The sequence below is a fragment of the Manacus candei genome, unplaced genomic scaffold (genome assembly GCF_025592945.1).
Source record: "Manacus candei isolate 608988 ecotype Guabito, Panama unplaced genomic scaffold, ASM2559294v1 h1tg000109l, whole genome shotgun sequence".
NCBI lineage: Eukaryota > Metazoa > Chordata > Aves > Passeriformes > Pipridae > Manacus > Manacus candei.
The window spans coordinates 3,182,791-3,200,356 of NW_026138157.1; the positions used below are offsets into that span (position 1 = coordinate 3,182,791).

The following is a 17,566-nucleotide window of genomic DNA, read 5'->3' on the forward strand; positions in this document are numbered from 1 at the left end:
AGAGGGACAGGCAATATCACCTGCCTCTGGGTGAGCAGGGGCTCTCTGACCTTTATGACAGCTCTGCTATCCCAAAGTAAATCTCACAAATCTCAGATGAAATATCATCACCCGCTGACCCACTTAATAGTCATGGGCAAATCCCTACTCAACCTCAGCTCATTCATAGTTATTCATAAAGGCGCAGGAAACTAGTTTCCCTACCATTTCCTTATAGTTTTTGGAGGAGAAAAGAGAGACTCCTAAGTCCCTACCAAGCAAAAAGTTTACCTAGAGCTTCAGTTCGCTTAACCCTTTAAAAATCATCATAGAATCATTAGTAATAATTACAAAACATTTAGAACCGGCTTAAAAGAGGTACGAGTAAAAAGAACAGTGCTTGTTGGTGAACAAGGACTGCATGTTCATCCAAGAACTTTGCCATAGATGATTTACTCACCTTCTCTGTGCTTCCATCTCGTCTGGAGATGGACCATTCTGGACCTGGCGCTGGGCAGCTGGACCTACAGGGAAAATGAGAGAATGCTATAAGGAAAGCAAATGGGGCTGACTTTTTCAAAAAACAGTGCCACTCAGATTAATTGTCTTACTATGACAGAAGGCCCTCAAGCATTATTGTCTTCTCTTTGCCTTTTTATTATTTTTAATTATTTTTTTCCTATTAGATAAATCATTGCCTCCTGTACATTTTTAGTCTCACTGGGAGAACCCAATGGCTAAATGTGGGAGCGGATTTGTCCAGAAACTTGGCACCGTGGTACCTGTAGGCTACATACTAATCCCTTGGTGATGGTGAAGGTGTTGTAGTGTTGCAAAAGATGTCCCATAGAAGGGCAGTCCATCACACTGAGATGCATTTCAAGCTTTGACATGGTTCAGATCTGTCTCTCACGGATTATTTTGTGCTTGCACAGAAATTCAACAACTTTGCTGAGTTTGTGAGCACACATACTAACTAGTGCTGCTCTGATGCTGGGCTTAGCTTCAAGAAGCTACCTGATAGAAGGGGCAAGGAGATTCTAAATTAAACAAGCCTTTTACAAAGGTAGCTTTTCTTTGATCCACATCAAGCTGAGCTTTCACTGGCATTCACCAACAAAAGCCAATTACACATGTCACCATTTAAGTCACATCTCCTCTCTTGATTCATCATTTAATCTCTGTATCAAGTACACTGACACTACATGCCATTTTCAGAAAGAAATAATTATTCTGAAAATAAAAGTAAGTGTCAGTAACATAAGCTGTGGTGGTCTTGCATTCATTGGAAGGGGGATTGTTTCACTGATTTGAGGAGATGGGTTTCAACTGCAACTGAACACACATGAGTTCTATTAAATCCAACAACAATTTTCCTGATAAACCGAGAAGATCAATTATATGCAGGAAATTATTATGTCTGCCTTATTTTTTTTCATTTTCAAATGTAAAATTTCATCCTTTTAAAAGTTTTCCAACAAGAGCAAATCAGAATGAAACACTTACAAACCTAAATATATCAATTTCAAATTCTTAAGGATATTTATGTCTATTTTCTTTATAAGTTACTGCCAGGCTGAATGTCATCTGAAAACCAATTTAGAAAGTATGACTACGTGAAAACAGGAAAGATGGCAGCAATGCATCGTAGCCAGAAATTTCAGACCATTGACTGATCCAGAAGAAATTGTGCATTTTTTGAAATGTGTTTAAGGACTAACATTTGAAGAAAGGGTACACAGCACTTTCTGAAAATCAGGCATGTGTGTTCCAATTTTGGGTCTCCCAAAACTGAAGCCAGTGACAACCACTAAGCTAAATGCTCTGACAAAAATATCTTAGGATTGGGTATGAAGTGAAGACAGTTCACTTCTTTAATGACTCATGACTGACAACTTAATATTGTTTATCACAGGTCTTTGGCAAACTATTTAGACAGAAATGCCACATTTTGTAAAGATCATCCGAAACAATGAATAGGAAGGAGAGGGTAATTGTTTTTGGGAAGAAAGCCTCAGGAAAAAACTTAGGAAGTATTTGGGAAGCAGAGACCAGGCAGCTCATGTGAAAGGAGTTTAAGGTGTAACAAGGATCTTCTCAGAAACTATACATGACAAAGACAGGGATGGCTTTTAGCATGCTTAGCCAGCCCTCATAGGTATGGAAGGCAGGGATTGATTTTATGCTTGGTTCCATACATGTATGCTCTGCAGTTCACATACAGCACACATCTGTGTGGCTGAAGGTTTTTAAATCCAAGAGGATTTCTGGGTTTAATTCTTCTACACATTTTTAGATATTTCTCAGACCCAAGCAGACATGAACAGTAAGTGCCCTTGGTGATGGCTCATTTCAACATGCTTCTCTAGTCACCCTGCGAGCTGCCTCTGACCCTGACAGCCTTTGGGAACAGTTCACAGAGAAGTGCACTTCCTCAGCACAATAACCAGGAGAGACAGTTCTGCTACCCATCCGTTTGCAGCTCCACAGCTGCTGTGGTCTACATTTTTAGCAACTAATTAACGGAGGAGATACTCTGTGAATGTCTGTGTTTCCTCGCTTCATTGCTTTGCAATAATTAACCACGCTTTTATATAAGCATCTTGTGATTCAGCTAAAAGCAGCTTTTGGGAGCACACAGATGTTTTCCATGTTTGCTCTTTCTCCTCCTGCTCAGCCAGCCCAGCACCCTCTCTGTCCTTCCCCAGCTGTCCTTATAGACAGCAACGAGGAACTCCTGGCACAGGGCACTGCTTTATGGTGGGTGTGATGGTTTCCATGTGCTGGTGGCTGCTCCTGCACCACTGCACAGAGATGTCTGTGTCTGGAACAACAGCCGGCCATAAAATAGCACCAGAGCTGTGACTGAAGGAAAAACCCATGCCCTGGCTTCCACTCTGGTGCAGCTGTGGCAGGAAAGCACGAATAAACAGCAACAGTGTCATCTTTTCTCTCCTGCCGAGGCAGTTCCATATGATGTTTCTTTTCCCTCTTTCACTTACCCTACAACTTCAAGCACCACTGACTGCATACACTTAAGTACCAAAACCAGGACCATTTATGTTGTTGAACAACCAGGATTTTGAGCTTCTTCAATACAGTAGGTCCAATATAACAAACTTACAGCTCTTTCATTCATTATACACTCTGGAAGCAGCCCCTGGTTGGGGTTTCTGCAACCCCTATAAACCTCCATGGTTCTTATGGACCAGTGTGATGAATGTGATGGACTAAGGAAAGGGTCCAGAGTCAGAGCTGAATAAGAAATATATATGGGCAATATTCATGATATTGAAAATTTTTGTTCTGCATATGAAAAGAACATGATGATTTTGTGAAAAAAAAACAAAACAACAAACCCAAACAAACAAAAACCCCCACCAGACTGTGGGAGGAAAAAAGGTGTGAGACAGACAAACAACTCTCTCATTGCTTGATGGTTTCAGCACATACTTGGATTATGGGAAACCAAGTTCAGCCATCAGGTCTAACCCATTGTCATTTATATCCTGGGAATGTGACATAAACACTTGCTTATCCTGATGAGAACAGAAGAAATATTTCCAGACTACAAGCTTCTGCAAAGCTTTTCTTTCCCACTGCAATATCTTTCAAATAAATTGGCATTTTCTGACAGAACCCCCTGCCTCCCATTAGTTGTCAAAAGCATTTCTGACTGATGTTAATCCCAGCGTCCCTGTTCGATCCTGTTCAGGTACAGCCTGGACACCATTCCCCACACAGGGCACTGGAGAGCGAGTCCTGGCCAGGCTGCCACCAGCTCCCAGGGCTAGCCTGCAAACCCAAGCTGGGACTCAGCTGGACAGTGTATTTTGCTGTCTTCACCATAACCCCTCCCCTTCACCTCCACACAGCTGGGGGCTCCTTGCCCCTGGCTGTGCTGCTGCCTGACTCCCCTGAGTGCCCCTCAGGCAGACCAGCCTCACGATGAGATGTGAAATCCAGTGGGTTCTGTTCTCACTTCAGCCAGAGCGGGAAGCTCTCTGTGACCCCACACACCACCACTTCCCCTGTTCACAGCCTGGCTGTAATTTTTATGTGTGGTATTATTGTGGCACTGTTGCCGCTCTTGGGCAATCATGCTGCAGCTGCAGAGCCTTGGTCAGCACTTTAAACACCTGCCTCTGCCCTGAGGACCTCAACTTGCCCTCTCCTGGTGGGGACTGCACATGCTGGAGATGTCCTGGCACAGCCACACGCCATGATGCAGCATCCATCCAGGGAGTGGGAGCCACCGGGAGCATCAGCGCTGTGCTAGTGACACTCCCTTAAACGCATTAGTAGAGACAATTATCCTGGACAAAGCATGGATCTAATTAGCACGAAGATAAAGAAGGGTGCCTATTTACCTAGTCTAGATAAAGCCCGTAGATAAAGCAGGGTGCCTAAACCACTACTGGAGCTCTAGCTAGTACAACTAGAGTTGGATGACACTGCAGGTCAGGTACACCTAAATTTCCATGGCGAGTTGAAGGACTGAGAAGAGGGATTGCTCTGCTCACTGTGCTCCATCGCTGCAGCTGGGCAGAGCCACGGGACCCTCAAGTGTGGTGCCACACTGCCATGACATTCCCATGACATATGTTTGGGACTCCTGGTCCTGGGGTCCTAGTCCTGCCTTTTTTGGTTTGATGCGCAACAGCGCACGTTAGGAACTCTGCAGGCAGGGTCTGTCTGACAGGGATGCAGGGGCTGAGGCCAAGTACAGAGAGAGGAAGGGGACAGTTTTGTCTGCGGGTCACTACCGGCTCACTTTTAAAAATGTTAATGCCATTAGGGTTTTGTAGAGCTGTTAAGTATGTGACAGGGCGCCTGCTGCTTCATACAGGATCCTATTGGATCATTTGAATCACTGTAAGCAAAATCAGCCTGGCAGAGAGAGGGAGCACACCCACCAAAGGGAGGGTTTGGGTACAGTGTCACACAGTGTGCTTTCAGGCAGTTTGCCTCATTCCTATTACACATTAATTTGAAATAGAAAGAGTTTCAGAGAGTGTTATTCACAGGCTGGGTGCCTCTGCAGCATTTATAACAGAGCACGTTAGATATTTTCTGTAATATCATTTACACATGGACCAAACTTTTCCTCTGAGAACTGCAAAGAACTTTATCAGCCTTAATTAAGCTTCACCAATGCTGTGAGGCAGAAGTGACTTGATTACACTCAGGCCATATCTGCACAAATAAAATTTGGTTGCATCAATTTACCTACAGGTGAGATTTGCTACTGACATAGTTAAACCTATGCAAGAGGTCACATAAGGCACTCCTATTCTGATGCAGACAAAATCTGGTTTGACCTAAGGCAAGTACACTGCAGTGAAGGAGCATTTCCAACTGTGGGCCAGAAAACTTCTCTATCTTCTTTCCTTGTCCCTTGGTGACCAATAGTGCTGCAACTCTGTGACACTGCAAAGTAAGACACAACCTTGTAAAACCATCCCCAGCAATGTTTTACATAACCTCATTTTACCTTATACTGCACTGGACAAGGAACAGTGTTTATACAGGTACCAACTCAGCTGAATTGCAGAAGAGCTTAGAAGCTCTTAAAGCACCATCCCCAAGATTGAAATTGCTTTGCTTTTATATTTTACCTCTAAGATTACTTTAATCTAACATGAAACAGGCCCTGCTTAGTGTGAAACAAGGGTGTGAGTAGAGGGGGTCTGTGTGAAGTCTGTTCATTTGAACTAAAAACTGATTTAACATTCACTGCTGAAACTTTCTGATGTAGATAAGATTTAAGGACAGTGACAGAGCTGGAAAAACAAGCCTGGTGTTTAACATGGGAGTGCCCTACCCTAGCACTAGTTCACACCTCCTGCAAGTAAATATATACAGGTGTGTACACTGTGCAGTTCTTTTTTTTCTTTTTTTTTTTTTTTTAGGAAAAACCAACAAATGGAATTGCAGGCATCCCTGTATGCACAACCACACAGCTGTGCATGTGTATTGAGCAAGATGGAAGACATGAGATCCAGAGAGGAGTTACCAAATAGAAGGGCCATGCAAAGACCCAGTGCTGCAAGATGATTAGAAAGAAATAATCTTCAGTTAATCAGAAGTGCTACTGAGCATGCCAACATGAAACCAGGGTGCCTTTGACTCAGCTGCTAAAGCTGTTAATTCAGTTATTTTGCATAAAATATGATGGCACTTGTTTGATCTTGGCTGTTTATCCGTCATGGCACTGGCACAGCATTTGATAATTTTTCATGCTGGTGTCTCGGTTGAGTTGGTGGAAAAAAAACTTTTTTTTTTTTTCATTCTGAATGCAATAAAGATGAGACAGTGCTAAAACAGCTCCTGCAGTAAGCAACTGCACTCTGGCAGTATGGGTCATAGTAAATATGTAAAGGACGTGGCTCAGGTGCATTTATCTCAGTGTCAGTGCCTCAGCTCAGGAGCACAGCTTGGGGTACCTCTCACATAGAAGACAGCAAACCAACTTTAAAAAAGATTTAAAAATACACATAGGTGACCATGGAAAAAGGAAACCTTCCACAGTGAGGTGACTCCAGGGCTATTGGGGTCAGCATCTGCCCCAGAATGCAGCCTGGAGGGGTGAGACTGCATCCCCATGGTTAGGGCAAGCAACAGGGGTGGGACATTGACGTGTCTGCCATGGGACTCCCTGTACTATATCTATTAACATAAAATATAAAAATTGAGTAAGAACTGGGAATTATTTTCCTCTCAGCAGCTCAGCTCTAAGAGAAGAACAAAATGCACACTCATCTAGAATAGCATGAGCTTGTCGGGGTGGGGGAAGGTGGACAAGAAAAGCTATTCCCTGGGAAAGTTCCCCCTGGGCAGGGGAAGTGGCTGAACGTTGGTTCCCCACTTCCCAGAGAAGTGCTTCGAGCACCAGACCTTCAGGATGGCAGCAAAGCAGGAGGTGATGCTTCCACAGCTCACTGGACCAGGAGCCCAGTGGATGTGCCGGGACAGGACCAGACCCTGTGCAGCGCTGGCTTTCCAAGAAAGAGAGAGTACACCTGGCAAGATGAGCACAGGAAACCCCCGTGCAGGACAGAAAAAGATGGAACTGGAGCATCCCGGGGGGATTCTGTTTGCTGTGCTGAGCTCTGAGCAAGAAAGGACTAATTCAGTGATGGCTCAATTATGTGCTAATGAAATAGAGGCGGGTGAGGCAGCCACCTGCCAGGCAGCACTGAGCTTGGCAGGGGCTGATGCAGGAGCTCTGATGCTTTCAGAGAAACAGCCTTGTTTCCGCAGGCAATTTCGTGATAAGTAAGCATCCAGCTTAGTTCATGACCAATTGTTTTTGTTAGGGGAGCTGCCTCTGGCTTTGAGAAAAATGTTATGTGCACATAAAGCCATAGGAATAGTTAGTTCTTTTAATTACAAAAAAGAAAGGCATCACTGGATTTCTAAGCATGTGATTCCAATATTGCTGGCCTTATAAACACACACGGCGAAGATGATGGGAGAAGATGTCAATCAGTGCCAGCAGTGAAAAAGTAATCCATAAAATTCAGAACCATGAGATTAGCTAAAAAAACAACAAAAAAGTAAATAAACTCGACAACTATTAGTATCAAATAAACAAGCTCCAAAGCACTTCAGTTTCCTCCTTTTTTTGATTGTTTTCCAGAATGTGCATCAAGCCTACTTTCCTGAACATCCAGGATTGAAACTTTTCAATAAAGGTTAAAATTAGCTCATAATCTTGTGTCTCTAGGCAGTAATGGAGCTTTAAGAAAAACACCAAATACCATCAGACTCCTGTTAAAATCAAGAGCATTTGCCATACTGAGCAGCAACCCACCACTGTATGGGGGTTCAGTTAATGCCAGAGCCCAGGCAGTAGGTGCTCTAAAGAAATTGTAAATCAATACACACCAGCTAAAGATATACCTTATCTTTTAAGATATTTTCCTGAATTTGGTTTAAAGAGACAGGAACATTGGCAATGCTGACCTCCTGCTCTGCCCTGAGAGCACTGCTGAGCTCAGAAACCACTTTCCAATGGACATCTCAGGCCCCACACATCTGTTCTTGAAATATAAACTTCAATATAAACTTGAAATATAAACTTAGCATCTTCTTTTAGCTAAGTGTGTGTGTTTCTGCACCAGAGTAAGTGCATACACCTGCTTATACCCACTTCACACTTACAATTCTTTACATCAAATAAAAAGCAGGGATTTGATCCTTTTTTTTTTTTTTTTGGACAAACTGAATCTCTGAAAATCTCTGAAGTCACAGGGGAAAAAGAACCAAGCCACTGGCAGGGATAGCAGTTCAATCAGCTGATATTTACACACTTAGCTGGTCAAACGTCATCTCTAGTTTTCTTTAACAACAGACTTACAACACATTAGATCAGAAATATTTATATGCACAGTGTAGCCTGATGCAGCACTCAAGGTGTCAAGAGCACCCAATGGTCTATTCTCTGTCCAACTCTGCATACAACCTTGCAAGGTAAGGCTGTCCATTTTTAAGTGTCTCCTTCCTTTTTCACTACTGGTGAGGCAGTAAAACCCTCAGGGCAGTCTTTTCCACAACGTGGAGAACAGCAGGGCCCCATCTGTGCATTGAAGCAACATGTACATATAGAAAACATCACATTATAAACACATAGTCTGCATCTATTTCATGGCTAAGATCCAGACAAGATCCATTTTACCAAGATTTAAATCCCAACACTCCTGTAAGGCAGCGAAGATCGGTACCTGTAACTGGATAGAGTGCTGGACAGAAGAGAACTTTTCTATGAACCATTACTAAATGGAGATATATTTTGGGATTTATGAAAAAAATCCACATGAAAAAACATAACTAGAAATAGGTAGGACTCCTTGATAATTAACTCACAGTCTAATAAACTCAATGGATAAACAAAATATTCAAATATAGCACCTTATCCCATTCACACTTACACCAAAAGCCAAGCTCTCTGCTTAAGGGAAGCAAAAGTCCCACTAACTAGGAAGGCCCACTCATCTCTGCAAATCCTCATTTCCAGAAGTGCTAACAGAAATTGATAGTCACAGGCAAGTCATTATGGAGGAAAAAACAGGTAAATGTCCTGTTAACTACAGCAGGTATAAAATGCTGCCCTTGTTCATATCTGTTTTTTTTTTAAACCAATATCTATTCCATATGTATAGATGCTATTCACTAGCAAGTAAAGATAAAAGTAATCCAACACATTGATTCCGAAGTCATCATCCCATATCCTTGCTGTAAAAACTTCTCCTGATTTAACAGCCCTAACTAATGCCACCATCTCCTGAACCTAAGGGGTCATTTCTTTCAAATATTATCTCAGCCTCCTACTGCCTGCCTGCCAGAATTAAAAGCAAATCAAAGACAAACGATCCATCAATGAGCTACAACTGCAGGAGATTTCCCAGCACAACAGGACGGCGGCACAGAACATCTCCATGCAAAAACTCCCGGGCACAAACATCCCTTCCCCCTGCCCGGGAGGGCTCCTGCAGGAGGAGCACGGCATGCAAGGTAGCAGGGAGGTTTCCATCACCTACAAGACATTCGGCACAGGATGATGCAGTCACAGTGGCAGAGGCAGAAGCAGTGCCAAATCCATTCCCTGCTGACCATAGTATGGCAGCAGCCTCCTCAGTGCACTGCTCTCTGCACCTTCCTCATGCCCAGCACTTACCGACCGCCCCACTGCAGGCCAGGTTTCACCAGGTGTAATCTATCCACTGCTGCAGCAGCAAAGTGGGCCCGGCCACTTAAATATTTAATTGGACCCTTTTCCTCACCTATCACAAGCCTTCGGGGTGTCTGAAGCCAGACTCCATTGTCTGGACTTTCACATAATAAATGTCGTGAAAGTAAGAAAGAAATTGCATTTTCTGCCTCCTGCCCCGGTCAGACCACCATATGTTTGCCCACATGCAAGAAACTACAATATATGCAAAGTGTGAATAAGCAGAAGGTTAGCTTGCACAAGGGGAAAAAATGGCTGCAAATGAACATGCAGGATCAAGTTCACTGGTGGTGTAGCTTCTGAAGTCAAAGGGGTTCAGTGATGAATGTTGAGCAGTAGTCTTAAAAGAAGTGTGAACAAGATGGATTGAGAAAAAAGCATATATGGCTTTAAATCCCCATCTACTGTCTTTCAGTTCTCTTCATCACCCCATCATTCCTGATCTCCTCTGGTCCCAACACTTCACCCATTCTACTTTGCCTGCTAATCACTTTCCTCTTCTATATTTAAGTATGGCGGGTCTTGCAGAGGCAATCCTGTTGAAATTAATGGAGAGTTTGTATGAGGAGGCTAAACAGAATATTTATTCCCTGTTCATCTTTGCCTGATCACCTGTGATCCACTTCTTTCCCTTCTCCTTGCTTTTGCATTATTCTGTCTACTGGGGACTTCACACAGCCCGATCCTCTACTCCTCAAGGAAGTTCATAGCTGGTTTAGGAGATATATCTCCGTAGCTTCAGTGACGCTACTCTGATTTAGATCAAATAGTATTTTGACCCACTGAACTCAGTAGGTAAGTCTTTAATATCTGATTTTTAGAATATGCTGAATAAGAACTATAAGTCTCTTCCTATGGTTACACCAGGTGAAACCCATGTGGAGGCAGGTTCATAACTACTTTGCAATACATCAGAGACACTCCTACCCTTCTCAAACAACACTTATGCAGCATAACTGGGTAGTTGCTCACTCTCTGTACCTGCCTCCCACAACATTCTCAGAATGATGGAGTGATATGTAGATATTCTAATACCAAAGATGCTTATCGTATGTTTTCTAATGCTTGCTGCTATGAATTATTTATGTCCCATTTTAAGTCTACAATATCAATACCTCTCAGGTATGCTCCACTATCAGATGGAGTGAAACAAGCATTAGCTAATCAATATTTGAGACAGCAAAAACTCTGTTAATAGCAAACTATCTTTTTCACTATGGCACACAGATGGTCTAAACTCTGCATATGCTTATTGTTTTCTGCCTGCTGGCTTATAAAGCCATTAGAGGCACACCAGCAACAGGAATATTACATTCAAACCCAAGTGTAAATTCAGGGTCTCACAGCCATAGATGCCAATGGTCATTACATTCTGAGGATTTAAGAAGATTCAGAAATATATTTAAATGAACAAAAATGGCACCAAAATTTTAAAATTGTAGGCTATGTTTTATATTCAGAACTCCAGTTTTTCTAGAGAAAACAGTATGATCAAACCATTGCATTCTCAGTTTTGAGGACACCTCAAATCCTTTTTGTTCTCCTGTGCTTTCCTCCTATATCTCACACTGAAGGGAAGCACCTGGTGTGTAAAATATCAACTCGGATCTCCAAAGTTCTCACTTATCCTGTAACACCATTGGAATGATCTGTTCTTTCAAAAAAACCCAAAACCCAGTATTACACAAATGTAGGCAATTTAAAACAATGTATCAAACTAATGAGGGAATATGTAAACTCAGAGATGTACAATTTCATTCTGTCATAAGAATGCCTCTAACTCTTCCAGTGACTTATTGGGTCAAGAGTGATACCCCATATTTTCTTTATTATTGTCTTACACACTTATTTCTTACCCTCTAAGGTTGTGGTTTCTAAGGGGTTAAATCTGCTTATGACTAATAAAAAGCTGAAAAACATCCTTCGAGGCCAAACAGCACCTCAGGGAATCTCAAATTGATCTAATAGAGATTAACAAATTCCTACAGATTCTTCCGCAGACTTACCACCTGCACAGCAAACTCCCTGCCAACAAGTCTGCCATGGAGCCAGGAAACCAGTGAGTGGGTGTGCTAACTCCTCCCTCTTCCTAATCTTAAAATTAACATAATATTTTTAAATAGCACAATGTAGGACAGCAGAGCCTGGGCCACCATGTGACTGAGTAAGTGGTGCAGATCTGCAAGGAGAGCACACATGAACTGGAAATAGGTTCCCTCAGGGATTCCATCATCACTTCTGACTCTGAAGTGAAGATTGGTACCCACAATTCCATCAGAAAGAGAGAAACCCCTTCAAAGTGGAAACAGCAGCATGGCCCACAGGAAAAATAATTAAAGACCCTGAAAAGCAGTTTCCTCAGAGAGTACTACACAACCTCTGCTTTCTACTTTGGATAAACTAAGTTATGACTTGCCAGACACTATCAGTTTTTTGGTCCAAGCTTGAAGAAAAAAAATTCAGGTGTGGCCAAAAGGATTGTGAAAATGTTTTTATAACACCTACACCGGGATTCCTGAGCTGTGGTACATGTGCTACCAGCTCAAACCATGACAGTAAGTCACTTAAAAGGGATACTATATCATGCAGCACAGGGTACTGGGCATAACCCCCCCGAGATCTTATAATTTCTTATTATCATTACTTGACTTTCACAAAGGTTACAGGCCAGCTTGCCTGTGGCAGCACAGAAGATTTGTAAATGAACAGCACTTGCAGATGCTGTGCACCTAAAGAGGTTTTAAGTAACAATTCAATTGACCATCTCTTACTCCTGTATAAAAATCAACCTTGACCTCATTTTGAGCATGAACCAATACCAGCTGGCTGGAAGGCAAACACTCCCCCAAATAACTGCTCCTGTAATCCTTGCAACAGGAAATCAATTGGACAAATTGTATTTTGACAAATATAAATCATTACTGACAAAAAGGCTGATAAATCCCTCTTGATGCCCAGCACTTACCTGGTGCAGCAGTACGCTGAAAGATGTGCTAGAGAAATGCTTCTTTTTTAAATCGAAGTTGGAAAGCTAATTCCACAATCTGCAGCAGTAAAAATAAAGGATAGCTCTGATCCTGCAAGTGGTAGCAGGCAGGCAGGTGACTCTTCTACATGAAGCCTTTTGCAGGAAGGCTGTAATTATCTGTTTGAGCAGCTACTGATTGTATCTGGAGACTGTGTGCATAGGAGCCAATATGCAGCTGATACAACTCATGTCATTTTACTTTCTGTACATTTTGTCCTTAATTGAAAAGGTTGCTTTCCTTTTTGATTCCTAATATATATTATCCATGCTTGGGGAGGTACTTAACAGCACATTAGATGGCTAAGAACCCACAGACGGTGCCAAAACTGAAATAACACTATGAAGTGAACTGAGTGCTTGGTTTCTTTTAAGTAGTGTCTGGTACTCAGAGAAGGTTTGTACTCTAGAGAGCTCTGGAAAACACTCAAGAAGGAGAACAATGAACTTTTAAGTTCCTCAGCCAGACAAGAGTCACTAAAAAAGCCACTGTCATGCCATTGACCAGATCTTTGTAGTTATCAAGATGGAAACTAGTTTCTCTTATTATGGGTCAGTGGTTTTTTTATTATGGGATGTTTTGTTACACCTGTAGAAGTCATTTAGACTGAACCAGGCTTACCTTTTTATATTGCCTTTCTCCATCCTCAACTTCCATTTCCATCATCACTTCCAAACTACTCCTGGGTACTGTGCCAAAAAGAGCTGAAGTGTTTCCCTCAGAAAATGATGCTTGCAGGACGGCTGCTAGTCTACAGACACCACATACCATAGCAATTTGCTTAGAGTAAGGTTATATGGAATAGATTTAAGATCTGGGAGAAAGCAGCCTGCTCAGCTCCACATTTTGTCCCTCTGGAGCTGCTCCCTGTATGGAGACTTGCCCATACTGAGTCAGGACTCTTAAGCTGATGGATCCTCTCTCGAAGTTCAGTGCCTTCAGTACGGGCACAAGTGAGTGAGACCAACCTAGGAATACAGCACATATCCTTCAGTGCTTGCACAGACAGCTCAGATTCAGCTGCCTGAATCAAGGCTCGTCCATGGGAGTGAGAAGACCCACCTGGCACTGCATCTATTTAAGAACTAGACCCTAATATATATTTCCAGTTACAAACATTTTTAAATAGTATGCAAGATTGTAAGTTTCTGCCAAGAAATAGAGAGCATGAAGCATTCCAGGCAAATGCAAGTCTCACAGACTGAGCCCAGAAACCCCTCGTCAGCTCAAGTAAAGATTACAGCTACCAGAAAATTATCTGCGTTGGTGCATCTGGTACTGATGCCATTCTCTAATAAAATGCTATGATTAAATCATGGCAGTGTTTGTGGTATTAAATTAAACTACATTTAAAAGACACACTCGCACTTTACATATCTTTTCTTTGCAGGGCACTGCTAGGAGCAAAATAGCTGCAAAGGAAAGATGAAGGCTGGTAAGCAAGTAATTTCTCATTACAGTTGTCCCATTTGCAAGTTATTTAAGCTGCTGTCTGTCAGTAGGCTGTAGTATGGTAACAATTAAATAGTCACTAGTACAATACCTATATTACAGTATATTGCTTTCTAAATCATCTTCTACAAAAAAATTTCCATCAGTTCAACTGATGGGGAAATTTGAAGTCTGCTACACTGCTATTAAGATCATTTGGTATAAAGAAAGTGCTGGCATGCATTTGATACTTCTCAGAGGGTTCGACTTTAATTAATTTAAACTTGCAAATTGATTATGATTCACTTGAAAATATTCAGAAAGTGCATTCTGTTCCCTGAGAGTATGAACAGGCATTTTGTGGGAGACCATGACATACTTTTCATATGATGCAGAAAGTCTGAGACCCAAGAAAAAGCCCCAAACTCCTGTAAAGAGGATAGCAAGCACAATTCAAAAATAGTTCCACTTTGCAAACTCGTAGTTGCATCACCAATTTCCTAAAACCTCCTCAGTTATTGTTGCCAATCTAAAAGAGGGATGAATCCTCCCTGGTGGTGTGTCTCTCCACTGATTACAGGAGAAGCCTGGGTGAGACTCTATGCCAGACTTTCAGTCCTATAAATACAGTTGGGATGAGTCCAATCCTAAGAGACTAAGCCACAAACTCTACCAAGCTACCCGTAGATTCAGGGAGGGTTTAGAAAATAGAATACCACTCTGGATCTTGGCTCACCACTGGTGACTCACTGTTGGGTGTGCCAGAGTGTGCACAGGGCACAGCGGGCAAATGCTCCTTGTAGTGAGTAACAGATACCTGTTTGTCTCTGTCTAACCATCCATAATGGGAAAACTCATGACAAATCAAACAGGCTTCCCCCCTCCCTGCTCATCCCCCAGAGTGAGGAGTGGAGGTTTATTAATCATTGAGCTTGGGGGATCAACTTTGTGTCCTATTATCTGCCTCTCGCTATTGAGACCGGCGAGGTAAGTGGTTGTGAGACAGCTGTGGAACAGGGCATGTATCTCTCCTCCCACAGAGAAAAAGGACTTCCCAGAATGAAAGTTAAAAATAGCTGGGTTTGCCTAAAGGGTGCATTCACTTTGAAACACAGAAAACAAGTCTGAGCTGCCACCTCTAATATGACAGGCATCTTCAGCAGCCTGCTTTCTGCCAAAATACCTAATGCCCTGTTCTTTCTTCTTCCCCTTAAATTTTTACCATTTCAAACTGTAGATGCTTTTCAGCACATTATGAGAAGCCTGGGGGGAGAGAGGGCAGATACAACCTTCTAAATTACATTAAAACCAGCCCTTTTCACACTAAAAAGGCTCTTCAAGGTTATTTCTTGAAATCTATTGCAGCCCTACTTTTCTCCCCACATTTCTTACAGCAGTGGTGTTTCAGCTCCCCAGCACCCTCTTTTTAGCCTCACTCTGTGCCTGTCACCCAGGTGGAGGGCAGGCTGCCCACATCCCACCCAGCACTGTAATGACCAGACTGTCTGGTTTGGAAACCAAGTATCAGAAACAGTATTTTATCAGTGATGGTAATGAGACAGTTGGGAAAACTTATCTGGGATATGGTAGATTCTCTATCACATGAAGTTATTAAATCAGGACAGTGGTTTTTCTAAAGTACACCCTTTGAGCACAAACAGGGCATTATGTAAAGAATTTGGTAAAGAATTTGTGGTCAGAACACCATAAGTTCGAACACAGAGGTTAGAGCAAGTAGCTTTAATGATCTCTTCTGACTCTAAAAGTCTAGGAATCTAGCATCATTGGTTATCAGCTTCTTTACACCAAAGATCTGCTTCACTCTTCTGGGAATCCATTAAAGCTTAAAAGCTTGCCAAGCGTGGAAAAAATTACCATGATATTTCCAACTGCTTTCCCCAGCATTTTACATTAATCATTCCCCTGGCCCGAAGCAAGCCTTGCCATTTTTCTTCTGAGCAGCTTGAGAAAGGAGCTTGATTGGGCTGCTCTGCTGCTCCTCTCCTCTCTGTGGCTCCTTATGGGCTCCCCATGCCCATGAGTCTGCTCTCACGTATTGCCAAGCCACCAAAGGATTTGGGAAGCTTTCCTTGCCCTTCCCTGACATGGTATAGGCATTTCTTTGAAAGTCTTGAAGCTGGCATCACAATTCACACTGATGACCAAGCAGAGCATACCAGGCCTACAAACAGCTTGCAGATTTAAATGATAGCCGAAATAAGAATGGAATATCATTCATCATAAAGCTGAAAAACTAGCATAATACCACACTTCTCTTGCATGCAGAAGTGTCAAACAGGAGACAGGGCTCGCTGTCTGGCTGCCAAGGATGGGACCTGGTTGAAAACTCCCTCTCTGCCCCCAGAACAAGCCCACCTGAGCCCCTGAGAAAGGTGAGCAATTCTGCATTGTGCTGATGAAGGTCTTAATCTACATGTCACCCAAGCTGAACTGCAAAACACGGCTGCCTGCCCTAGTTATCAAATGACCTGAAATTCAGCACGATCATCTGCCATAACAGCTGGTTCACTGACAAGAGAAACTCCTGCCTGGCTGCTGAACCAGAGCCAGCGTTGGGAGCCCAGGACCCGGCACGCACACCCTCCCACACCGAGATGCTGCTCCCACCCCCCTGCATGGCACAGCCTCAAAATGTCTTGGATGCTTTGAATTCTGAACACTGACTCCTTCCTCTACGTATTTATTTTTCATCTGTATCATTAAAAAGAGATTTCAGAGACCTGGTACTTCAAAGAGGCAGAAAATAATGAAACGTCCTTCCCGAGGAATTAAAAGGAAGGTAAGGTTGGATCTTGTCAGTTTTCTTTCTTTCTACTTAGGGTGCCACATAAATAATAAAAAGCACTAAGAAATTTACTTCTTCTTACAGTAGCAACCTATATAGGAACATAGTACAAACATTAAAATGATTGTACAAGAGTAAAGTGCTCAACACAGGCAAAGTTAGGAAGCTAAATAACTTTGACAGATGTTATGAAGTCTTTTTTAGACGTGACTCATGTTCAAACACTGATACTTTCTGAAGTTGCTTTGATCTACATCAAATTATATTGACAAAAAAATCCTAATTGCATATTAGTAAACTTTTACAGTTTTATTAATGTGAAAGTTGATATTAGTGATATTTATTACTCCTTAATAATTAAATAAGCAGAATTAAATGTTTGTACCATATTTTAAGATGGTCGCTTTTGCGCTTCTTCCCCAAATAGAAATGAAGAGTGAAACCTGTTATTGAAGACCAGCCCCTCAGCTGGAACTCAGTGTTACTCCATCGAATCCAACAGACACAATTTCCTGCTAAATTGGATGTAGAAGATGATGTTTTCTGTGTGGAACTGTCCTCTTGGGTAAATATATTCTCTCATTCCCTAGC

The 17,566-nt window shown here is 42.3% G+C and overlaps 1 protein-coding gene across 7 annotated transcripts in view; it reads right to left on the reverse strand.

The window, feature by feature from the left end:
- Positions 1–17,566, reverse strand: part of EVL (Enah/Vasp-like) — a 150,867-nt gene that overhangs the window by 18,788 nt on the left and 114,513 nt on the right. For all 7 annotated transcript variants that reach the window (XM_051769589.1, XM_051769590.1, XM_051769593.1 and 4 more), the window contains exon 4: positions 440–503. In XM_051769589.1, coding sequence (XP_051625549.1) covers positions 440–503 — 64 coding nt within the window. The remainder of the gene's footprint in view (positions 1–439; positions 504–17,566) is intronic.